Source organism: Trichomycterus rosablanca, chromosome 26, assembly GCF_030014385.1.
Source record: "Trichomycterus rosablanca isolate fTriRos1 chromosome 26, fTriRos1.hap1, whole genome shotgun sequence".
Lineage (NCBI taxonomy): Eukaryota > Metazoa > Chordata > Actinopteri > Siluriformes > Trichomycteridae > Trichomycterus > Trichomycterus rosablanca.
In genome coordinates, this window is record NC_086013.1 from 6,898,379 (window position 1) to 6,925,722 (window position 27,344).

A 27,344-nucleotide genomic window follows, 5' to 3' on the forward strand; every position below is an offset into this window, starting at 1 on the left:
AGATTTATTTTTTACAGGTACAAATCTTTATTACAGTTACAGATTTATTTTTTACAGGTACAAATCTTTTTTGCAGTTACAGATTTTATTTTTACAGATAAAAATTTTACGGATTTTTTTTACAGGTACAAATCTTTTTCACAGTTACAGATTTTTTTTTTACAGGTGCAAATTTTACAGATTTCGTTTTCACAGGTGCAAAACTTTTGCTACATATTTACCTCCATAGTTTATTAACAAATGAAATGAAGTTACAAAACATGACATGACAAAACATGAAATATCTTGTGTTCAAACTGTCTGCAATTAAATAAAAAGCAAAGTAAATGTAGGGAACACTGCATTTGTATTTTATTTGCATTTTCCACACTCTTCCAACTTTTTCTGATTTGGGGTTGTACAATGGGCATAGCAGGGCCAATGGACCCATGTGAAAAAGCCATATCTTTGTGGGGGTCCCATGCTGACACATTGGACAGACGACTGGGTGTCATTTTGTCCCAGGTGGTGGAGAAAAAGAATATTCTGGTGCTCTCCAGTACTACCTGCTGTGACACTTGTTCACCCTCTGTTAGCGGTAGGTAGGTCTGGGGAATTAATTGAATGATAATGAGTGAGTGGGTACACCTGAGGTACTATGTCTTACCAGGTACTTACTCCTGTGTTTTCTTCCTTGTTTATTTATACCCCTGCGGTCATGCTCAAAGCCCTTTTCACAGATAGGCTATTTCTTTGAAATGTAAAAGTATTCATTGAAATATCATAGCCAACCAGTCTAACTGCATAAATTAGATTCTTTTAACATTCCAGATTAACCCCATAGGTTTTAAAGATGGTCTTTACCCATATGATTCTCTTTTCAGGTAAAGAGCCAGAAAAGGCTCGTGAGCGCTATGACAAAGCCAACATGAAACTGCACAATCTTCACAACCAGTATGTGCTGGCAGTGCACAGTGCACAGCTACACCAGGAACACTATCATGAGAGCACACTACCTTTACTGCTTGATTCACTACAACAGATGCAGGAGGAGATGGTCAGCTCCTTGTAAGTCTTATGCATCATCTTTTTTTTTTTATTTGCAATTAATTACGATTTCTTGATTTGTTGTCATATTACCAGTTTGCAAGGTTTAAATCAAAAGTCTTTAGGTTCTTAGTTGCTTCTGACATTTTATATTTATCTTTAATAAACCAAAGGTTGCTGTTGATACATGGAAAGATATCCTGGCTTAGTACCATTGCCATTATAGAAACAATTTATTCTTAAATTGAAAATAATAAGTGTCCAAACTTACTAAGAATGTCACAGAAACAGAATCTAATATTCCACTTGTTTGTATTAGATAAGATTTTCTTATATTCTTTAATGATAAGATATACAGCTTCAAATTGTGCTACGTCTCCCTATTAAGCAGCAGCTTGGAGCAGCATAAGTGCTGATGCGGCAATGTTATCCAACCAATTCTTTAATCCAGTCTCCCAAATTAAGCAGACTTTATTGATTAAATCATCAATGACGCTTACTTAAAGAATTACTCTCTTCATAGAGCCCTTGTTTGCCATCATTTATACATCCCTTAGTCCTGGTTGTGTACCTAAATCTTTTAGGTGCATTTATTAAGCCCCTGATTTAGAAATTTAATCTTGATCCATATGTGCTCTTATTATAGGCCAAAATCAAACCTTCCTTTTGTCTACAGGATTCCAGTAAAAGCCGATTCCCAACAATTTTGCTGTCATCTGCACAGAAACAGTATTAAAAATGTCGGCCAGGATTTACCCATAGTACTAAAACAGCATTAATTAGCGTAGTTAATGATCTAATGTCCACTAATAGTAAATGCGTCTTTTCCCTTGTTCTTTTGTATCTTAGTGTAGTGTTTGATACTACAGATCATAATATTTTACTAGGCTAGAAAATACAGTAGGTGTTAAAGCACTGGGACCCTCTAGGTTTCAATCCTATCTGACTGACTGCTTCCAATATCTCCATGTAAATAATAAATGCTCTAAAACTACAAAAGTAAAGTACAGTGCCATCAGAAAGTATTCACACCCCTTCACTTTTTCCACATTTTGTTACGTTACAGACATATTCAAAATCCGATTTGAGTATAGTTTTCTTTTTAGTTTTTAGACATTTTTGTAAATCTTTTAAAAATGTAAACATTTAAACATAATAGGTACATAAGTATTCACACCCTTTGCTATGACGCTCAAAATTGAGCTCAGGTGCATCCAGTTTACACTGATCATCCTTGAGATGCTTCTACAACTTGATTGGAGACCACCTGTGGTAAATTCAGTTGATTGAACATAATTTGGAATGGCACACACTTGTCTATAAAAGGTCTCACAGTTGACAGTGCATATCAGAGCAGAAACCAAGCAATGATGTCAAAGGAATTGTCTTTAGACCTTCGAGACCGGATTGTGTCAAGGCACAAATCTGGGGAAGGATACAAAAAAATTTCGGCAGCATTGAAGGTCCCGAAAAGCACTGTGGTCTCCATTATTCGGAAATGGAAGAAGTTTGGAACCACCAAAACCCTGGTGACCAAGAACCCAATGGTCACTAAGGCAGAGCTCCAGTGTTCCATTGTGGAGATAGGACAACCATCCAGTAGGTCAACCATCCAGTAGGTCAACCATTGCTAACACACTTTACCAATCAGGCCTTTATGGTAGAGTGGCCAGATGGAAGCCACTCCTCACTAAAAGGCACATGGCAGCCCGCTTGGAGTTTGCCAAAAAGCACCTTAAGGATTCTCAGACCAGAGGAATAAAAATTCTCTGGTCTGATGAAACCAAAATCGAACTTTTTGGCCTGAACTACCAGCGTCATGTCTAGAGAAAAACAGGCACTGCTCATTGCCTGGCTAACACCATCCCTACTGTCAAGCATGGTGGTGGCAGCATGGAAAGAAAGACCTAAAAATGGCTGTTTACAGACGCTGCCCATCCAACCTGACTGAGCTTGAGAGGATCTGCAGAGAAGAATGGGAGAAAATGCCCAAAAACAGGTGTGCCAAGCTTGTACAGACATACCCAAGAAGACTTGAGGCTGTAATTGCTGCCAAAGGTGCTTCAACAAAATATTAAGCCATGGGTGTGAATACTTATGTACCATTTATGTTTAAATGTTTACATTTTTAATAAATTTACAAAAATGTCTGAAAACATCCTTTCACTTTGTCATTATGGGCTATTTCATGTAGATTTTTTTTAAAGAAATCGGTTTTCAAAAATGTCTGTAACGTAACAAAATGTGGAAAAAGTGAGGGGGTGTGAATACTTTCTGATGGCACTTTATGTCAGTGTTGGGACATTTATTATTTACGCTGAACATGCTATTATTCATAAATATGGCATTATTTTCCACTGTAATGCAGACCACACACAGTTGTATAAATCAGCCAAACCTAACAACATACACACAATTAGTAAGATCAAGGACTGTCTAACCTTGTGCTAAACCTTAATGTTTTCTCTATGCCGCTTAGTGGTAAAGAACTTGGGCATCACAATAAATTCAGACCTCTCCTTTGAGGCACATGTTAATACTATTACCAGAGTTGCTTCCCTTCTATCTGCAGAAAGGAATTCATATCCTTCCAGAACACATGAACCCCACCAAAACACATGCATTGTTTGTGGTCGTTGCTATTTTTTTAATTTTTTGTATATATGTTACAAATGACTTGAGCTGCTGCTGCTACATATTGCGAAATTTCGGGTATTTTAAATAATAATTTTTGTTTTCAAAAAGTGTGAAAAATCATCACTAAACTAAATTACAGTCATTAATTGACGCTTTAATATCATCTTTGGTCAACTTTATTACCTAACTTTATTTTAAATGAATTTGGATGTAAAGCTCATAGACTGTACACGGAACATTACAAACACTGCTGTTAAATGGATCACAATGGACTGTATAAACGCTTTAACATAGTGAACTATGTGGGTTGACAGGACGTTATACGTTTTGCACAGGGGCGTAACTACAGGGGGAGGGGAGGGGGTCCCATGGCAGGGGCCCATGGCGGGGAAGGGAGGGGGTCCTCCATGACATGAACTCAAGTACTCACCTCACTGCCCCCCCCCCCCCCCCCATTGGCTGCACTTGCCAGGTCGTTATTATTATATTACAGTATTTTTTGTTAGGTAAAATTAAAATAACTAAAACTGCATTAAAAATACCAGAGGCAGGAATTTGGACTTGAGTACTTTTAATTCATTCTGATCAGCTATATGCATATGCAATTTGTTGAGGGGGCCCAATTTGTTTTTTCGCACTGGGGCCCATGAGCTCCTAGTTACATCACTAGTATTTTGAAATGTTTTCAGTGGCAGGATTATGAACTTTTGTCAGATAATGTGAACAGACATTTTAAATAACTGGCTGTAAGATGGGTAACAACTCTATATAGGCATTGGCTGGCTTTCTAAAAATAATTTAGATTTAATAATTTCACCATAATTGTATTAATTTTTTATTGGTAAACATGTTCTTGCAATAAAAATGTGCATAACTGTTCAAAATGTGCTGTTATTTTTGCATGCGATTAATTGCGATTAAGTTGGTTCTTTAATCTTGATTAAAATTATTAATCGCGTGACAGCCATTTTTTTGGTACTTGGAACACCCTATTTGTCTTTCATGGGTGAAAGACAAATAGGGTGTTCCAAGTACCAAAAAAATAAAATGGTTAAATTGTATAATTTTTTCATTTAATATTGTGCACAAATATATATATATAGATATAGATATAGATATAGATATATATGGGTGAAAGACAAATAGGGTGTTCCAAGTACCAAAAAAATAAAATGGTTAAATTGTATAATTTTTTCATTTAATATTGTGCACAAATGTGTCACCTATGTAAATATGTATTTTTTTTCTCAGCATTTTGCTTATTTGATAGTTTTAGTGTTGTTGACACACAACAAGGGCACAAAAATGTCATTCAGTGCAACGACTAATTTATGAAAAAATACACACACAAGGAACAATCTTAGCCATTTCAAATTTATAAGTTTAGTATATCTCTTACAAAAGATTTAAACCCTCAGAAGAAACTATACTTACTCTGTTTTGAATTTTCTGTGCATTGTTTGTACTCTAATGCGTCTTGGGATTTTGTTTATTTGTATACAAGACGTTTTTGCTACACATTCTATTCTATTTGAAACCTAATCAAACTCCGTTTTCTATGAAGCAGGCCTGGATTCTCTTGCATTTACATGAAAAAAAATATATAATAATTACTTGTTACAGTTATTTTAAGCAAATCTTTTTGTTGCACTGTATGATGATTTTATGCTGCACTGAATGACATACTCCAAATTATCCTGTTACATCAGAATATTCATGACTTAATTTGTTTTTAAGTTCTTTATTGATTAAAGAAGCAGTAGTAGAATGAAATTATGCCACACCAGTGGCAAGTATGTGTTATAATATTACTACATCATGAGTTTGCATGTTCTCCCCGTGTCTGTGTGGGTTTACTCCGAGAGCTCCGGTTTCCTCCCACAGTCCAAAAACATGCAAGTGAGGTGAATTGGACATGCTAAATTGTCCATGACTGTGTTTGATATAACCTTGTGAACTAATGAACCTTGTGTGAAGATAAAGTACCGTTTCTGTCATGAATGTAACCGAAAGTGTAAAACATGACGTTAAAATCCTAATAAACAAACAAACAAACTACATCATGAAAAAAGTAAGGCAATCAAAAACGTTAACTTTATTCTGAAATAAAACAAGAAACTTGCATAAAAGTGATGAAGTGATAAGATCATTTGAAGTCCTGTCATAGCATGAAAAAATGGTTGCTGTTAAAGCATTTCAATATATTCATAAAGCATTTTAATATTAAAACATAGCTAATGAAGCCATCATAACAACTTGTAAGGCACCAGAACAGTGTGGAAGTGTGGAATTTGTGTCATAACACGTGAAAAAGTTGCTGCAGTAAATCTAAATTCATTCAGCAGTGAAAACCATTTGAAGTCACATTTTATCTTTTGTTGTTAACCTTGAGGTTCTTGCTGTACATGGCTTTGGTTCTGCGATTATGATTTTGACATCAGACTTAAGGTAGTAAATTTCATCAGGTGGATTTGGCCACACAAAGGAATTTCTGTTTCAATTTTGCTTTAAAAAATAATTTTAAAACATTAAAAAGTCAGTATAACAATGTCATTGTCAATTTAGTGCAACAGTTAAATTCTGTTGCACTGAATGACTGTTGTTGTACTGAATGACAGAAATTTTACTTTAGCACATTTTGCAGTTATCCCAGTGGTTAGCCAAAGCTAACATTGACCTTAACTCAAAGACATTTCTACACATATTCACATTTAAATGTTAATAACCTTGTTTGTTTACAAGAGTAACCGTAATATTACATTTTCTGTGTTGTACTGAATGACACTCAGTTTTGTTCTTTAATGTACTATGTCAGTAAAAGACATTTTTATCAAATAATGTTAAAATGCATTGACCTTGTGTGTGCGCTGAAGGGTCCCCAGGTGTCTTCTTTTGTTGTTATAATTGGTCACATGACTGCAGTAACTTGATCAAATATTAAAATAATGCTTTTTATTAACGTTGTACTGAATGACAACTGAAGATTGGGAAAATGGGGACTGAAAGTGTCCTGAATATTATTAATATTAAAAAAACACATCTGATTGAATATTATTTAATATGTCACACATGACATTTGTACAATTATGCCAAAGCAGTAAATTTTAAGTTTTACTTAAGATTAATTAGTTTTTTCTTAATGTTTTATTACTTAAAGAGGTAGGGGGACCATTGCACTAAATGACATTTTGGGGGTTTCAAGGGTTATTTTTTCAAAAATCATACATTTTCTGTAAAAATTACTTCAAGTTTCAGTAAACATGTACAAATGAAGTAGATTGAATGTATATCCACTTATATTAATATAATTGTATATTATTTTATTTATTATTATTTATTATTTATTATATATATATATACATATACACAGTATATATATTAGGGCTGTCATGCGATAACAATTTTTAATCGAGAGTAATTGCGATTAAAGAGCCAAATTAATCGCGATTATTTGCAATTAATTGCAAACTTAATAATTAAGCAAAATTTGAACAGTTATGCACATTTTTATTGCAAGAACCATTTCTAGATGCAACACCAGTGGTGTAACTAGGAGCTCATGGGCCCCAGTAAAAAAAAAAAAAAAAAAAAAGTTGGGCCCCCTCAACAAATTGCATATGCTGATGGCTGAACAGAATGAATTAAAAGTCACTCAGAAGTTACAATTCCTGCCTCTGGTATTTTTAATGCACAGTTTTAGTTTTTTTTAGTTGTACTTAACGAAAAAATTGTAATATAATACAAATGACTTGGTGAGTGCAGCCAGGGGGGAGGTGGGGGGGTTGGGGGGGTGTTTAGTGAGGTGAGTGGTTGAGTTCATGTCGTGGAGGACCCCAGAACCCCCCCCCCCCCCCCCCCCTTCCCTGGGCCCTGGTGCTTAAGCTTTCTGGCTAACCCAGAAATCATGCTTTCAAAATATTTTAATCTAATATTATGCATCAATAACAAAAAACAGATATGATTATTTCATAGATCTATTAAGAAAAGCTTTTAATACTGTGTTGTGCGGAAACATGACTGGGAAATATTGTTCTAAATTACCATTTAAACACCTACAGTGGGGCCAAAAAGTATTTAGTCAGCCACTGATTGTGCAAGTTCTCCTATTTAGAAAGATGCGAGAGGTCTGTAATTTTCATCATAGGTACACTTCAACTATGAGAGACAAAATGAGAAAAAAAAATCCAGGAAATCACATTGTAGGATTTTTAAAGAATTTATTCGTAAATTATGGTGGAAAATAAGTATTTGGTCAATAACAAAAGTTCAGCTCAATACTTTGTAACATAACCTTTGTTGGCAATGACAGAGGTCAAACGTTTCCTGTAAGTCTTCACCAGGTTTGCACACACTGTAGCTGGTATTTTGGCCCATTCCTCCATGCAGATCTCCTCTAGAGCAGTGATGTTTTGGGGCTGTCGCTGGGCAACACGGACTCCAAAAATTTTCTATGGGGTTGAGGTCTGGAGACTGGCTAGGCCACTCCAGGACTTTGAAATGCTTTTTACGGAGCCACTCCTTCGTTGCCTGAGCGGTGTGTTTGGGAACATTGTCATGCTGGAAGACCCAGCCACGTTCCATCTTCAATGCTCTCACTGATGGAAGGAGGTTTTGGCTTAAAATCTCACGATACATGGCCCCGTTCATTCTTCCCTTAACACGAATCAGTCGTACTGTCCCCTCCTCCAAACACGACGAGTTGACTTTTTACCAAAAAGTTCCATTTTGGTTTCATCTGACCACATGATATTCTCCCAATCCTCTTCTGGATCATCCATATGCTCTCTGGCAAACTTCAGATGGGCCTGGACATGTACTGGCTTAAGCAGGGGGACACGCCCGGCACTGCAGGATTTGAGTCCCTCTCGGCGTAGTGTGTTACTGATGGTAGCCTTTGTTGCTTTGGTCCCAGCTCTCTGCAGGTCATTCATCAGGTCCCTCCGTGTAGTTCTGGGATTTTTGCTCACCGTTCTCATGATCATTTTGACCCCACGGGATGAGATCTTGACCCCAAGGGAGATTATCAATGGTCTTGTATGTCTTGCATTTTCTTACAATTGCTCCCACAGTTGATTTATTCACACCAACCTGCTTGCCTATTGTAGATTCACTCTTCCCAGCCTGGTGCAGGTCTACAATTTTCTTCCTGGTGTCCTTCAACAGCTCCTTGGTCTTGTCCATGGTTGAGTTTGGAGTCTGACTGTTTGAGGCTGTGGACAGGTGTCTTTTATACAGATAACGAGGTCAAACAGGTGCCATTAATACAGGTAACGAGTGGAGGACAGAAGAGCTTCTTAAAGAAGAAGTTACAGGTCTGTGAGAGCCAGAAATCTTGCTTGTTTGTTATTGACCAAATACTTATTTTCCACCATAATTTTCAAATAAATTCTTTAAAAATCCTACAATGTGATTTCCTGGATTTTTTTGTCTCATTTTGTCTCTCATAGTTGAAGTGTACCTATGATGAAAATTACAGACCTCTCTCATCTTTCTAAGTAGGAGAACCTGCACAATCAGTGGCTGACTAAATACTTTTTGACCCCACTGTATAAATACCTAAAACAATCAAGTTACCAGACATTATATATAAGTTATTGACTGTAGCTATAAAAAGTGTTAATTAATACAGTCCATGTAAACGCTTAGTCCATATAAATATAAGATACAAATGTGTTTTTTTAAAACTACAAACATCACAAATATAAATCATGTTTATAGCCATGTGATAGAATAACCTAAATAAACTGTAGAGATAAAGCATTTCGCAGTTTCACTTCTGTCTCAAACAGTACAGAGGTAAAGGAGGTGGAGATATGAGGTTTTGATGGACAGGTCTAGCAGGCAATGGAAATACTCGTTACAAAGATTGCGTGATTTCATTCATCTTTTCATCAACACGTAAAAATAGTGAAAACCGCTAAAAATAGTTTTTCATCGGACAGCGACGATAATTTATTACTTTTTTCTGTTTGACTGTGCTGGCGGGTCACAAGTACTGCAGTTTAAAACAGAAGATGCGGGCCGTATAAAACCAGATCCGGTGTCGACAGAACACTCCGGACTTTGGACATACTGCTTTATACAGTCCAGTGTGATCCATTTAACAGCAGTGTTTGTAAAGTTTTGTGTACAGTTCATGCGCTTTACATCCAAATTCATCTGAAATACAGTTCATTACCACAGAGACACAGATGCACGTGGCACAAACAGCCAAATAAAAATAGTTAGATAAAAAATTGTAATCTTAATAAAAAAATTTTTATCGCGTTTAAAATTTTTACGCGTTAATCGCGTTAATTAACGCATTAAATGACAGCCCTAATATATATATATGTATATATATATATATATATATATTTATACAGTGTATCACAAAAGTGAGTACACCCCTCACATTTCTGCAGATATTTAAGTATATCTTTTCATGGGACAACACTGACAAAATGACACTTTGACACAATGAAAAGTAGTCTGTGTGCAGCTTATATAACAGTGTAAATTTATTCTTCCCTCAAAATAACTCAATATACAGCCATTAATGTCTAAACCACCGGCAACAGAAGTGAGTACACCCCTAAGTGAAAGTTCCTGAAGTGTCAATATTTTGTGTGGCCACCATTATTTCCCAGAACTGCCTTAACTCTCCTGGGCATGGAGTTTACCAGAGCTTCACAGGTTGCCACTGGAATGCTTTTCCACTCCTCCATGACGACATCATGGAGCTGGCGGATATTCGAGACTTTGCGCTCCTCCACCTTCTGTTTGAGGATGCCCCAAAGATGTTCTATTGGGTTTAGGTCTGGAGACATGCTTGGCCAGTCAATCACCTTTACCCTCAGCCTCTTCAATAAAGCAGTGGTCGTCTTAGAGGTGTGTTTGGGGTCATTATCATGCTGGAACACTGCCCTGCGACCCAGTTTCCGGAGGGAGGGGATCATGCTTTGCTTCAGTATTTCACAGTACATATTGGAGTTCATGAGTCCCTCAATGAAATGTAACTCCCCAACACCTGCTGCACTCATGCAGCCCCAGACCATGGCATTCCCACCACCATGCTTGACTGTAGGCATGACACACTTATCTTTGTACTCCTCACCTGATTGCCGCCACACATGCTTGAGACCATCTGAACCAAACAAATTAATCTTGGTCTCATCAGACCATAGGACATGGTTCCAGTAATCCATGTCCTTTGTTGACATGTCTTCAGCAAACTGTTTGTGGGCTTTCTTGTGTAGAGACTTCAGAAGAGGCTTCCTTTTGGGGTGACAGCCATGCAGACCAATATGATGTAGTGTGCGGCGTATGGTCTGAGCACTGACAGGCTGACCCCCCACCTTTTCAATCTCTGCAGCAATGCTGACAGCACTCCTGCGCCTATCTTTCAAAGACAGCAGTTGGATGTGACGCTGAGCACGTGCACTCAGCTTCTTTGGACGACCAACGCGAGGTCTGTTCTGAGTGGACCCTGCTCTTTTAAAACGCTGGATGATCTTGGCCACTGTGCTGCAGCTCAGTTTCAGGGTGTTGGCAATCTTCTTGTAGCCTTGGCCATCTTCATGTAGCGCAACAATTCATCTTTTAAGATCCTCAGAGAGTTCTTTGCCATGAGGTGCCATGTTGGAACTTTCAGTGACCAGTATGAGAGAGTGTGAGAGCTGTACTACTAAATTGAACACACCTGCTCCCTATGCACACCTGAGACCTAGTAACACTAACGAGTCACATGACATTTTGGAGTTAAAATGACAAGCATTGCTCAATTTGGACATTTAGTGGTGTAGTCTCTAAGGGGTGTACTCACTTTTGTTGCTGGTTGTTTAGACATTAATGGCTGTATATTGAGTTATTTTGAGGGAAGAATAAATTTACACTGTTATATAAGCTGCACACAGACTACTTTTCATTGTGTCAAAGTGTCATTTTGTCAGTGTTGTCCCATGAAAAGATATACTTAAATATCTGCAGAAATGTGAGGGGTGTACTCACTTTTGTGATACACTGTATATATATATATATATACAGCGGTTGGACAATGAAACTGAAACACCTGTCATTTTAGTGTGGGAGGTTTCATGGCTAAATTGGACCAGTCTGGTGGCCAATCTTCATTAATTGCACATTGCACCAGTAAGAGCAGAGTGTGAAGGTTCAATTAGCAGGGTAAGAGCACAGTTTTGCTCAAAATATTGCAATGCACACAACATTATGGGTGACATACCAGAGTTCAAAAGAGGACAAATTGTTGGTGCACGTCTTGCTGGCGCATCTGTGACCAAGACAGCAAGTCTTTGTGATGTATCAAGAGCCACGGTATCCAGGGTAATGTCAGCATACCACCAAGAAGGACAAACCACATCCAACAGGATTAACTGTGGACGCAAGAGGAAGCTGTCTGAAAGGGATGTTCGGGTGCTAACCTGGATTGTATCCAAAAAACATAAAACCACGGCTGCCCAAATCACGGCAGAATTAAATGTGCACCTCAACTCTCCTGTTTCCACCAGAACTGTCCGTCGGGAGCTCCACAGGGTCAATATACACGGCCGGGCTGCTATAGCCAAACCTTTGGTCACTCGTGCCAATGCCAAACGTCGGTTTCAATGGTGCAAGGAGCGCAAATCTTGGGCTGTGGACAATGTGAAACATGTATTGTTCTCTGATGAGTCCACCTTTACTGTTTTCCCCACATCCGGGAGAGTTACGGTGTGGAGAAGCCCCAAAGAAGCGTACCACCCAGACTGTTGCATGCCCAGAGTGAAGCATGGGGGTGGATCAGTGATGGTTTGGGCTGCCATATCATGGCATTCCCTTGGCCCAATACTTGTGCTAGATGGGCGCGTCACTGCCAAGGACTACCGAACCATTCTGGAGGACCATGTGCATCCAATGGTTCAAACATTGTATCCTGAAGGTGGTGCCGTGTATCAGGATGACAATGCACCAATACACACAGCAAGACTGGTGAAAGATTGGTTTGATGAACATGAAAGTGAAGTTGAACATCTCCCATGGCCTGCACCAGATCTAAATATTATTGAGCCACTTTGGGGTGTTTTGGAGAAGCGAGTCAGGAAACGTTTTCCTCCACCAGCATCACGTAGTGACCTGGCCACTATCCTGCAAGAAGAATGGCTTAAAATCCCTCTGACCACTGTGCAGGACTTGTATATGTCATTTCCAAGACGAATTGACGCTGTATTGGCCGCAAAAGGAGGCCCTACACCATACTAATAAATTATTGTGGTCTAAAACCAGGTGTTTCAGTTTCATTGTCCAACCCCTGTATATATATATATATATATATATATATATATATATATATATATATACAGTGTATCACAAAAGTGAGTACACCCCTCACATTTCTGCAAATATTTTATTATATCTTTTCATGGGACAACACGATAGACATGAAACTTGGATATAACTTAGAGTAGTCAGTGTACAACTTGTATAGCAGTGTAGATTTACTCTCTTCTGAAAATAACTCAACACACAGCCATTAATGTCTAAATGGCTGGCAACATAAGTGAGTACACCCCACAGTGAACATGTCCAAATTGTGCCCAAAGTGTCAATATTTTGTGTGACCACCATTATTATCCAGCACTGCCTTAACCCTCCTGGGCATGGAATTCACCAGAGCTGCACAGGTTGCTACTGGAATCCTCTTCCACTCCTCCATGATGACATCACGGAGCTGGTGGATGTTAGACACCTTGAACTCCTCCACCTTCCACTTGAGGATGCCCCACAGTGCTCAATTGGGTTTAGTCCATCACCTTTACCTTCAGCTTCCTCAGAAGGGCAGTTGTCATCTTGGAGGTTGTGTTTGGGGTCGTTATCCTGTTGGAAAACTGCCATGAGGCCCAGTTTTCGAAGGGAGGGGATCATGCTCTGTTTCAGAATGTCACAGTACATGTTGGAATTCATGTTTCCCTCAATGAACTGCAGCTCCCCAGTGCCAGCAACACTTATGCAGCCCAAGACCATGATGCTACCACCTAGGGCTGGGCGATATGGATCAAAAATAATATCTCTATATATTTTAGCTGAACGGCGATATACGATATATATCTCGATATTTTTTCATCCCATAAGGTAATAACAAAAAGACACTTCTGAGACAAAGTATATGTTCCAAATGTTATACAGGCACTTTTATTAACATTCAGCTGTAGATGAACATGAGAAATTCCTCAAAAATAAACTATTGGCATATATTAAATCAGGGGTCACCAACCTTTTTGAAACAGAGGGCTACTTTAAGGGTACTGAGTAAGCCAAAGGGCTACTTGTAGGATACAAACTTGCTGAATAACAAAGTTGCATGGTTCACCTTCAATGATAATATTATGATTAATAATAATAATAATAATAATAATAATAAATATTCATATGTGAAGAGACTGTCTGATCACATGTTAATTATTTCTTGCAATAATTATTAACAATGATTTACCATGGCAGGAAACACAGACATATTTAAACAATATTTCTGTTCATCTCAATCAGTTTCAATATTTGAAAGTCAGTGATCACATCTCTGATATTTTTGTAAATATTGTTCCTGACGGTTTTGTATGAATGAGCATATTTGTAGCATTTTGATCAAAATCACAAAATTTTTATTTATTTTTACAAATTATGACTTCTGTAGCATTTTTTTTTAGGAAATCATTAACAGTCCCATCTTCAAATAATGTCCCGTTTGTACTGATCACTACTTTTGTTTTAGAACAAATCATGAACTCTGTCCCATGTTTATACAAATGATCAGTTAAGTAAGATTTTTTTAAAGCTACGATTTAAATGGACGTTTCAGTGACACGTACTGAAGCCACTCTCCACATTGTGCCGCTCTCTGTCGTCGTCCCGCGAATGAAACACTTTTCCTCCCAATCATTGTGAAAATATTAAGTTCTCTTTTGCTTTTCTTGTGTGTGTTTTCATTATTATTTTTTCGGGGTAAAACCCGCATTTCGCTCCCCCCATCTCGCTCCCCCCATAGTAGCTGCGCTCGCTCGCTCGTCTCAGCGTTCTGCGCCCGATATAAAACTCCGCACCCAGACCAGATCACAGTTTTGTTCTTGAAATGTTATATTCAGTATTGTCATTTTCAAATCTACAGCAATGCAAGTGTTATAGATTCAAAGAGATCAACAACGAAAATATCATTTTTAGACGGAGCTCTGTAGTCACTAGAGCTGTTTAGAACATGCCCTGCGGGGGAGTCACGTGGTGGGGAGGGAGGGGGGAGTTGTGTTCAGTGAGGGAGAGGGGCGGGGCAGGTGAACATGTGCAGAGAAACTGGGAGAAGAGAAAGACGAACTGTCGGATCTAACTGGAACGCAACATCTATATCGATATATGCGATATTGTCTTATCTTATATCGCGTATGAAAATATATCGATATATTATAAAATCTCGATATATCGCCCAGCCCTACTACCACCACCATGCTTGACTGTAGGCAAGATACAGTTGTCTTGGTACTTCTCACCAGGGCGCCGCCACACATGCTGGACACCATCTGAGCCAAACAAGTTTGTCTTGGTCTCGTCAGACCACAGGGCATTCCAGTAATCCATGTTCCTGGACTGCTTGTCTTCAGCAAACTGTTTGCGGGCTTTCTTGTGCGTCAGCTTCCTTCTGGGATGACGACCATGCAGACCGAGTTGATGCAGTGTGCGGCGTATGGTCTGAGCACTGACAGGCTGACCTCCCACGTCTTCAACCTCTGCAGCAATGCTGGCAGCACTCGTGTCTATTTTTTAAAGCCAACCTCTGGATATGACGCCGAACACGTGGACTCAACTTCTTTGGTCGACCCTGGCGAAGCCTGTTCCGAGTGGAACCTGTCCTGGAAAACCGCTGTATGACCTTGGCCACCATGCTGTAGCTCAGTTTCAGGGTGTTAGCAATCTTCTTATAGCCCAGGCCATCTTTGTGGAGAGCAACAATTCTATTTCTCACATCCTCAGAGAGTTCTTTGCCATGAGGTGCCATTTTGAATATCCAGTGGCCAGTATGAGAGAATTGTACCCAAAACACCAAATTTAACAGCCCTTCTCCACATTTACACCTGGGACCTTGACACATGACACCAGGGAGGGACAACGACACATTTGGGCACAATTTGGACATGTTCACTGTGGGGTGTACTCACTTATGTTGCCAGCTATTTAGACATTAATGGCTGTGTGTTGAGTTATTTTCAGAAGACAGTAAATCTACACTGCTATACAAGCTGTAAACTGACTACTCTAAGTTATATCCAAGTTTCATGTCTATAGTGTTGTCCCATGAAAAGATATAATAAAATATTTGCAGAAATGTGAGGGGTGTACTCACTTTTGTGATACACTGTATATATATTGAAGATGGAACGTGGCTGGGTCTTCCAGCATGACAATGATCCCAAACACACCGCTCGGGCAACTAAGGAGTGGCTCCGTAAAAAGCATTTCAAGGTCCTGGAGTGGCCTAGCCAGTCTCCAGACCTCAACCCCATAGAAAATTTGTGGAGTCCGTGTTGCCCAGCGACAGCCCCAAAACATCACTGCTCTAGAGGAGATCTGCATGGAGGAATGGGCCAAAATACCAGCTACAGTGTGTGCAAACCTGGTGAAGACTTACAGGAAACGTTTGACCTCTGTCATTGCCAACAAAGGTTATGTTACAAAGTATTGAGTTGAACTTTTGTTATTGACCAAATACTTATTTTCCACCATAATTTACAAATACATTCTTTAAAAATCCTACAATGTGATTTCCTGGATTTTTTTTTCTCATTTTGTCTCTCATAGTTGAAGTGTACCTATGATGAAAATTACAGACCTCTCTCATCTTTCTAAGTAGGAGAACCTGCACAGTCAGTGGCTGACTAAATACTTTTTGACCCCACTGTATATACAGTGTATCACAAAAGTGAGTACACCCCTCACATTTCTGCAGATATTTCAGTATATCTTTTCATGGGACAACACTGACAAAATGACACTTTGACACAATGAAAAGTAGTCTGTGTGCAGCTTATATAACAGTGTAAATTTATTCTTCCCTAAAATAACTCAATATACAGCCATTAATGTCTAAACCACCGGCAACAAAAGTGAGTACACCCCTTAGTGAAAGTTCCTGAAGTGTCAATATTTTGTGTGGCCACCATTATTTCCCAGAACTGCCTTAACTCTCCTGGGCATGGAGTTTACCAGAGCTTCACAGGTTGCCACTGGAATGCTTTTCCACTCCTCCATGACGACATCACGGAGCTGGCGGATATTCGAGACTTTGCGCTCCTCCACCTTCCGCTTGAGGATGCCCCAAAGATGTTCTATTGGGTTTAGGTCTGGAGACATGCTTGGCCAGTCCATCACCTTTACCTTCAGCCTCTTTAATAAAGCAGTGGTCGTCTTAGAGGTGTGTTTGGGGTCATTATCATGCTGGAACACTGCCCTGCGACCCAGTTTCCGGAGGAAGGGGATCATGCTCTGCTTCAGTATTTCACAGTACATATTGGAGTTCATGCGTCCCTCAATGAAATGTAACTCCCCAACACCTGCTGCACTCATGCAGCCCCAGACCATGGCATTCCCACCACCATGCTTGACTGTAGGCATGACACACTTATCTTTGTACTCCTCACCTGATTGCCGCCACACATGCTTGAGAACATCTGAACCAAACAAATTAATCTTGGTCTCATCAGACCATAGGACATGGTTCCAGTAATCCATGTCCTTTGTTGAGATGTCTTCAGCAAACTGTTTGCGGGCTTTCTTGTGTAGAGACTTCAGAAGAGGCTTCCTTCTGGGGTGACAGCCATGCAGACCAATTTGATGTAGTGTGCGGCGTATGGTCTGAGCACTGACAGGCTGACCCCCCACCTTTTCAATCTCTGCAGCAATGCTGACAGCACTCCTGCGCCTATCTTTCAAAGACAGCAGTTGGATGTGACGCTGAGCACGTGCACTCAGCTTCTTTGGACGACCAACGCGAGGTCTGTTCTGAGTGGACCCTGCTCTTTTAAAACGCTGGATGATCTTGGCCACTGTGCTGCAGCTCAGTTTCAGGGTGTTGGCAATCTTCTTGTAGCCTTGGCCATCTTCATGTAGCGCAACAATTCGTCTTTTAAGATCCTCAGAGAGTTCTTTGCCATGAGGTGCCATGTTGGAACTTTCAGTGACCAGTATGAGAGAGTGTGAGAGCTGTACTACTAAATTGAACACACCTGCTCCCTATGCACACCTGAGACCTAGTAACACTAACAAATCACATGACATTTTGGAGGGAAAATGACAAGCAGTGCTCAGTTTGGACATTTAGGGGTGTAGTCTCTTAGTGGTGTACTCACTTTTGTTGCCGGTGGTTTAGACATTAATGGCTGTATATTGAGTTATTTTGAGGGAAGAATAAATTTACACTGTTATATAAGCTGCACACAGACTACTTTTCATTGTGTCAAAGTGTCATTTTGTCAGTGTTGTCCCATGAAAAGATATACTTAAATATCTGCAGAAATGTGAGGGGTGTACTCACTTTTGTGATACACTGTATATATATATATATATATACAGTGTCTAGCAAAAGTATTCGGCCCCTTTGAACTTTTCAACCTTTTGCTACATTTCAGGCTTCAAACATAAAGATATGAAATTGTAATTTTTTGTGAAGAATCAACAACAAGTGCGACACAATCGGGAAGTGGAACGAAATTTATTGGATATTTAAAACTTTTTTTAGAAATAAAAAACTGAAAAGTGGGGCGTGCAATATTATTCGGCCCCTTTACTTTCAGTGCAGCAAACTCACTCCAGAAGTTCAGTGAGGATCTCTGAATGATCCAATGTTGACCTAAATGACTGATGGTGATAAATAGAATCCACCTGTGTGTAATCAAGTCTCCGTATAAATGCACCTGCTCTGTGATAGTCTCAGAGTTCTTTTTAAAGCGCAGAGAGCATCATGAAGACCAAGGAACACACCAGGCAGGTCTGAGATACTGTTGTGGAGAAGTTTAAAGCCGGATTTGGATACAAAAAGATTTCCCAAGCTTTAAACATCTCAAGGAGCACTGTGCAAGCGATCATATTGAAATGGAAGGAGTATCAGACCACTGCAAATCTACCAAGACCCGGCCGTCCCTCTAAACTTTCAGCTCAAACAAGGAGAAGACTGATCAGAGATGCAGCCAAGAGGCCCATGATCACTCTGAATGAACTGCAGAGATCTACAGCTGAGGTGGGAGAATCTGTCTATAGGACAACAATCAGTCGTACACTGCACAAATCTGGCCTTTATGGAAGAGTGGCAAGAAGAAAGCCATTTCTCAAAGATATCCATAAAAAGTCTCGTTTAAAGTTTTCCACAAGCCACCTGGGAGACACACCAAACATGTGGAAGAAGGTGCTCTGGTCAGATGAAAATTACAATTTCATATCGTTATGTTTGAAGCCTAAAATGTGGCAAAAGGTTGAAAAGTTCAAGGGGGCCGAATACTTTTGCTAGGCACTGTATATATATATATATATATATATATATATATATATATATATATATATATATATATATATATATATATATTACAGTCATATGAAAAATTGAGACACCCCATTGTCTTTTTAAAGATATTTAAACATATGGACATTTGACCTTCATTTCAACAGTATTGAGAGATGGAGCTTATATCATTAAACAAATAAAACTGAAAAAGTATTGTGAGGAAAAAGTTAGGACACCCTATGCCCTAATAGCTGGTGTTTCCCCCTTTGGCTGAAATAATCTCAATTAGACGTTTCCTATAATCATCTACCAGTTTCTGACAAATGGGAGAAAGTTTTTCTTACTCCTCCATGCAGAATTTCTTCAGCTGTGTGAGGTTTGAGGGGTTTCTTGCATGCACAGCCTGTTTCAAATCACCCCACAGCATCTCAATAGGATTAAGATCTGGGCTTTGACTTGGCCGTTCCAGAACTCTCCATTTCTTTCTTTTGAGCCATTCCTTGGTTGATTAACTGGAATGTTTTGCGTCGTTGTCATGCTGCATGGTCCACTTCTACTTCAGCCTGAAAACACTAGTTTTCACACAAAGGAGCAGAATCTTCTCCATTACTTGGGCTTGTACACAAAAAAGTAAAAAAAAAACTGCTTTTCATTTAAAACATGGCTTCTTGTCTTTTGTGTTGTTTTTAATTACAGGAAGGGTATTCTCGAAGAATACAGTGAAATCACAAGCCTCTTAACAGATGAAATAGTGAAGGTCCATAAAGAAATACACACTTCGATTGACCAAATCGATCCTTCTGCAGAGTATGATAACTTCATTGAAGTGTATGGGTATGTAAAAAGACACAAGGGGTAATTTTTTATAAAAAGTCATGTTTTTTTCAATAATTATTTCTATTATTTCTGTAGGTCACCTGAAACCAAAGAACAAAATGTAGAATTTGATGTTTTGCTTTTGGAAGAAACAGAGAATCTTCAAGCCAATGAGATTCTGTGGAATAAACTGACAGAAGACAGTTTACAAGTGTTGTGAGTCCAACTTTGTTCTTAATAAAAAAAATTTTTATGTAGATCCACATGTTTTATTTTTGCATGATATGTCATAATATACTGCACATAACACTATCTAGCAAATTGGTTCCCAAACTTTTCATAGTCACTGAATAATTTTCATGTTTATGGCACCTTAAAATGTTTGTCATAACAAAATAATTAAGTTGAACAGCAATAGTAGTAATATTACAACAATAGCTAATAATAATTATACAAATCCAATTCTAAAATAGCTAATTGTTGTTTCTATTAATATTGTTGTCATTTTCAATTTAGTCATATTCATCACAATTAAATAATTATTACTTTAGTAAAATTATTTTTTAATTTATATATTGTTTTATTATTGTTATTATTATTAGTAGTAGTAGTAGTAGCAGTAGTGGAGTGACGTTGCAGCCTCCACTTACAAAACCACCTTTTTTTTACTGTTCAACAGATCAACAGTTTCACACTTGTGGTCCTACAGTGCATCCGGAAAGTATTCACAGCGCTTCACTTTTTCCACATTTTGTTATGTTACAGCCTTATTCCAAAATGGATTAAATTTTTTTCCCTCAAAATTCTACACACAATACCCCATGATGACAAAGTGGAAAAAAGTTTGTTTGAAATTTTTGCAAATTTATTAAAAATAAAACACAAAAATATTATGTACATAAGTATTCACAGCCTTTGCTCAATACTTTGTTGAAGCACCTTTGGCAGCAATTACAGCCTCAAGCATTTTTGAGTATGATGCTACAAGCTTGGCACACCTATTTTTGGGCAGTTTCTCCCATTCTTCTTTGCAGAACCTCTTAAGCTCCATCAGGTTGGATGGGGAGCATCTGTGCACAGCCATTTTCAGATCTCTCCAGAGATGTTCAATCAGGTTCTGGGCTCTGGCTGGGCCACTCAAGGACATTCACAGAGTTGTCCCCAAGCCACTCCTTTGTTATCTTGGCTGTGTAGTTGTGTGGCTGGGAAGGTTCTCCTCTCTCCACAGAGCAACACTGGAGCTCTGTCAGAGTGACCATAGGGTTCTTGGTCACCTCCCTGTCTAAGGCCCTTCTATTCCGATCGCTCAGATTGGCCGGGCGGCCAGGTCTAGGAAGAGTCCTGGTGGTTCCAAACTTCTTCCATTTACGGATGATGGAGGCCACCGGGACTGGGATGGCGCTCATTGGGACCTTCAGTGCTGCAGAAATTTTTCTGTACCCTTCCCCAGATCTGTGCCTCGATACAATCCGGTCTTGGAGGTCTACAGACAATTCCTTGGACTTCATTGCTTGGTTTGTGCTCTGACATGCACTGTCTACTATGGGACCTTATATAAATAGGTGTGTGCCTTTCCAAATCATGTCCAATCAACTGAATTTACCACAAGTGGACTCCAATCAAGTTATAGAAACATCTGAAGGATGATCAGTGGAAACAGGATGTACCTGAGCTCAATTTTGAGTGTCATGGTAAAGGCTGTGAATACTTATGTACATGTTTTATTTTTAATACAGTTGCAAAAATTTTAAACAAACATTTTTCACTTTGTCATCATGGGGTATTGTGTGTAGAATTCTGAGGGAAAAATGAATTTGATCCATTTTGGAATAAGGCTGTAACATAACAAAATGTGGAAAAGTGAAGCGCTGTGAATACCTTCTGGATGCATGGTAAATGAATGTTTTGGAAGACAAGTACAGTCATGTGAAAAAGACGACAGATGGTCTTACATTTTCCTCTGTTACAGTGTAGAATTCATCGTGGATTCTATAATGGAGAGCTTGCCAGGCCCTGCTGCTGCAAAGCAGCCCCAAACCATGACATTTCCACCTCCATGCTTCACAGTTCTTGTGCTTAAATGCTGTGTTTGGTTTGCACCAAACTTGTCTTCTGTTACTGTGCCCAGATAATTCAGCTTTGGATTAATCTGTCCAAAGCACATTGTTCCAGAAGTCCTGGTCCTTGTCTAGGTGTTGTCTGGCAAACTTTAGTCTTGCCCTGGTGTTTTTTTTGATAGCAAGGGTTTTCTCCTTGCAGACCTCCCAGGAAAATCAAACTTGTGCAGTCTCTTTCTGATGGTAGATGCATGTACCTTACAATGAGAAAAACAGTAGTAGCTTAAATAACTTTTTCAAATAAACTTATCCGTAAATATTTAGTGCAAACAGTAATTCAAAATAAAATATAGCAGCTAAACATGAGTAATAAACATGTTGCCATCGAACTTGTTAGCATAGCAAGCATGAAATACCTCCATGCAGCTGACTCTTTGGCTCGCTCCATGTTGCTCTTTTTGTTTGTGTTATACGCCATACGTCAGCAGCGCGTCCTGTATGGGCTTAGCATGCGTTGCAAACGAACTAAAGTGAACGTATCGGACCCATGGATCGGCCTGATTATCCGATATCCAATCCATCTCATTTTGGTAATATCGGGACCGATATCCGATCTTAATATCGGATCGGTGCATCCCTATTCATTACGCATCTTGCGGTCTGCTCTTGGGCTGAACTTGCTAGGACGGCCTGACCTGACCATGTTGGGAGTTGTTTTAAATGTTCACCACTTGGAAATTATTTTCCTGAAAGTGGAATGACTGATTCCTAATTGTTTTGAGATCTTTTTAAATCCCTTCCCAGACTCATATGCATCTAAAACCTAATGTCTGAGGTTTAAATAGGCTCCATCTCTCAATACTGTTCAAATGAAGCTCAAATGTTCATATGTTTAAATATGTTCAAAAAGACAAAGGTTTTAATGGGGTGTCCTAACTTTTTCACGTGACTGTATTATGTTATTAAAATGTTAGTATTAACATTTTAAAGCATGTTAATGTCCAAATACTAAGGTTATCTGTGAATGTTAACTGTTCTAAGGTTAAAGTCGACAACAGAGGAGCTTTTGTTGACCCAAAAAAGTCTCAGAAGTAAAGAAGACCTCATGCTAGACCTGCAAAGCAAAATTGAGGAATACACCAAAAGTTGCCAGAAGAAGTCTGAGTACGTAGAACACCAAACTCAAAATGCTATTTGATCGCCATTTTGTACAAACCTTTGTGTATATTTACACATGATGGCCAAAATATCAGAAATAGGTAATGCTTAAATCTGGTAATTAGTTAAGCTGACTTTATTCTGATGTTTATCAAACAGCCAAAAAGTATTTTTAGCAGTATGTATGAGCATTATCATACTGGATAATGTAATGATTTGTTTGGGAAGAGAATTTGCACGATGGGGAGAATCTGGTTTTGTTAAATTGCCTTATTTCTTGACAGTTAAACGACAATGGAAAGAAATTAGTTAGCCTTGTTAGAACTCTGTGTTAGTTGCTTCATGTTGCGTAAAAGTCTTTCATATTATAATGATAATTGTGAAAGCTGTTGAATTTGGTAATAATTAATTTGTCCTGGTCAGGTGTACAATCCAAGAACTATCTGTATGGGAAGCTATGGATTTCTGTTGCCTTCTTCTGCCAAATTTAACTTGCATTTGCAGTTAAAGTTAAATGGTACATTTACATATTTACCTGCTTTGTAAAATTTGACTTTAAAAGTCATCACTTCAAGCCCTTCTTTAGTTAGCAAGGGCATCTCACTTTACAATTCTTTTTTAGCCTTAATTCTTTTGTTCTTGATTTTTATTTTTGCTTCTTCTTCACATTTTCAAAAGGAGGAGTTAAAAATCGGAGTAAGGATAGTACAAACTCCATTTTCTGAAATGGTTAGGAAAAAGTTGGGGAAAGTTGTCTGTACTTCATTTATTTTTTCCAGAAAACAAGTTGAAATGTGGACTCATCTGACCACAGAGCATATTTATCACAGTAGCATGATGGTTTCTCACGCAATGTCATTTGAAGGCTTGAAGGTCACGCACATTCAGTAGTGATTTCCATTTTTTGCCCTACACAGACTGAGATTTCCCCAGTTTCTGTAAATCTTTTTACAATATTACATAAGGTTCATGGTGAAAGACCTAAATTATTTGCATTCAGAAATGTTCTTTTTGAACTGATCAACCATTGCTTGCACAAACTAAGTGAATATTTTTGTTATACACAATCATGATTCCATCAGCTGTTACCAATTAATCTGTTTATTGTGGAATGTTTCAAAACACTGTACCTTTAATATATAACTTTTCACTCTTATTTTGCCTCTGTTCCAACTTTTTTGGAAGGTGTTGCAGGCATCAAATTCTAAATGTGTTTGTATTTACAAAATACGTGAAGTTCAAATGCCAGGACTCTCAATCAAATCTTTTTGCTGTCAGTTAAATACTCAAATGAATGAACATATCACTGATTCTTCTTTTTATTGCATTTTATAATATGTCCCAACTTTTCTTAAAATGGGCTTTGTAAATGAGGAAATCACATACAGTGGGGCCAAAAAGTATTTAGTCAGCCACTGATTGTGCAAGTTCTCCTACTTAGAAAGATGAGAGAGGTCTGTAATTTTCATCATAGGTACACTTCAACTATGAGAGACAAAATGAGACAAAAAAAATCCAGGAAATCACATTGTAGGATTTTTAAATAATTTATTTGTAAATTATGGTGGAAAATAAGTATTTGGTCACCCACAAACAAGCAAGATTTCTGGCTCTCACAGACCTGTAACAACTTATTTAAGAAGCTCGTCTGTCCTCCACTCGTTACCTGTATTAATGGCACCTGTTTGACCTCGTTATCTGTATAAAAGACACCTGTCCACAGCCTCAAACAGTCAGACTCCAAACTCAACCATGGCCAAGACCAAAGAGCTGTCGAAGGACACCAGGAAGAAAATTGTAGACCTGCACCAGGCTGGGAAGAGTGAATCTACAATAGGCAAGCAGGTTGGTGTGAATAAATCAACTGTGGGAGCAATTGTAAGACAATGGAAGACATACAAGACCATTGATAATCTCCCTCGATCTGGGGCCCCACGCAAGATCTCATCCCGTGGGGTCAAAATGATCATGAGAATGGTGAGCAAAAATCCCAGAACTACACGGAGGGACCTGATGAATGACCTGCAGAGAGCTGGGACCAAAGTAACAAAGGCTACCATCAGTAACACACTACGCCAAGAGGGACTCAAATCCTGCAGTGCCAGGTATGTCCCCCTGCTTAAGCCAGTACATGTCCAGGCCCGTCTGAAGTTTGCCAGAGAGCATATGGATGATCCAGAAGAGGATTGGGAGAATATCATGTGGTCAGATGAAACCAAAATGGAACTTTTTGGTAAAAAGTCAACTCATCGTGTTTGGAGGAAGAAGAATGCTGAGTTGCATCCCAAGAACACCATACTTACTGTGAAGCATGGGGGTGTAAACATCATGCTTTGGGGCTGTTTTTCTGCAAAGGGGACAGGACGACTGATCCGTGTTAAGGGAAGAATGAACGGGGCCATGTATCGTGAGATTTTAAGCCAAAACCTCCTTCCATCAGTGAGAGCATTGAAGATGGAACGTGGCTGGGTCTTTCAGCATGACAATGATCCAAAACACACAGCTTGGGCAACGAAGGAGTTGCTCCGTAAAAAGCATTTCAAGGTCCTGGAGTGGCCTAGCCAGTCTCCAGACCTCAACCCCATAGAAAATTTGTGAAAGTTGAAAGTCCGTGTTGCCCAGCGACAGCCCCAAAACATCACTGCTCTAGAGGAGATCTGCATGGAGGAATGGGCTAAAATACCAGCTACAGTGTGTGCAAACCTGGTGAAGACTTACAGGAAACGTTTGACCTCTGTCATTGCCAACATGGGTTATGTTACAAAGTATTGAGTTAAACTTTTGTTATTGACCAAATACTTATTTTCCACCATAATTTACAAATAAATTCTTTAAAAATCCCACAATGTGCCGCTCAGGTGGCGCAGCGGTAAAAGAGACGCGCTGCAACCAGGGCTGGATTCAGATACCTGGTATCGAATCCAGCTTTGCTTTGCCGGTTTGAAGCTGAGTGGCTATATGAGCAACGATTGGCCGGTTGCTCATGAGGGGGGTGGGACAAAGAACCGGATGTGGGTCTCTCTCTGTCAGAATGCGATTACGTTCTCTGCCGGCTGATTGGAGGCGCTTGCACAGGGATGGGAGAGGGTGCCCTTAGGGTGTGTCTCTCCGCATGCAACGCTAGGTGGCGCCAAACTCATCAATGTGTGGGTGGCAAAGATGCATCTGGCTGCTGGTCGTGTTACGGAGGGGATACGGGTTAGCTTCAATCACCTCCGTCAGGGCAGGGTTCGGCATAGACAGAGAGAAAGCATGATGCTAATTGAACAATTGGATGCGCTAAAAGGGGAGAAAAGGGGTTAAAAAAAAAATAAACATTATAAAAAAAAAAAATCCCACAATGTGATTTCCTGGATTTTTTTTTCTCATTTTGTCTCTCATAGTTGAAGTGTACCTATGATGAAAATTACAGACCTCTCTCATCTTTCTAAGTAGGAGAACTTGCACAATCAGTGGCTGACTACATACTTTTTGGCCCTACTGTATGTGATTTGAGTATTATTCTTTGATTTTTAACTAATGTTTAATTCAGTTTTGAGTGGTAACAATTACTTCAAGTATTAGTTCTCAATTTGTCATACCAACATTTACCCTACCTACCTACTTTCTTTTTTCATTATTGTTTTGCCAGCTAAAAGTTTGCTTGTATTCTGTGTAAGTTAAGATAAATATCCACAAAGGCAGGCATTTTACAATGTGACTTTTTTATAGCATGGTGTTGTTGCTGGGTCAGAAGCAGTCTCTAGAAGATTTAAAGCAGATGGTACAATTTCTGCGCTGCTCAGAGACCAAACTTGGCTTCCAGAAAGAGATATTGGAGAAGAAAATGCAGGAGAATGAAGGCAAAGAGCCTTTATCTGTGATCAACTATGAAGAGGATGCACGATCTATAAATTCAGTGGTTAGTACTTTTACTTTCGATAAAAAACACATGGGGATTCTAAAATGTTGTATGCACGTATATTTCTTATGTTTCTTACATTTCATACATTTACTTTGTCTTTTGTTTAGTTGCAGACAGTATGAATCCAAGATATTTTATGTTTTGTCTGGTGAACTTTTTATTTGTCAATATACATCCAATCCTGCAGTTTAGGCCTGCAACACATTCCACACACAGGAATGTTGCCATTTCTTCTCAC

General features: G+C 39.0%; 1 protein-coding gene across 2 annotated transcripts in view; it reads left to right on the forward strand.

Moving 5' to 3' along the window:
* Positions 1-27,344, forward strand: part of fer (fer (fps/fes related) tyrosine kinase) — a 75,666-nt gene that overhangs the window by 26,277 nt on the left and 22,045 nt on the right. Inside the window, exons 5-9 of one of the 2 annotated variants that reach the window (XM_062988279.1) lie at positions 864-1,047; positions 19,868-20,005; positions 20,084-20,203; positions 23,086-23,208; positions 26,914-27,103. In XM_062988279.1, coding sequence (XP_062844349.1) covers positions 864-1,047; positions 19,868-20,005; positions 20,084-20,203; positions 23,086-23,208; positions 26,914-27,103 — 755 coding nt within the window. Of the gene's footprint in view, positions 1-863; positions 1,048-8,768; positions 9,039-19,867; positions 20,006-20,083; positions 20,204-23,085; positions 23,209-26,913; positions 27,104-27,344 lie in introns of those variants that run through there. The other variant, XM_062988280.1, reaches the window with a different exon arrangement.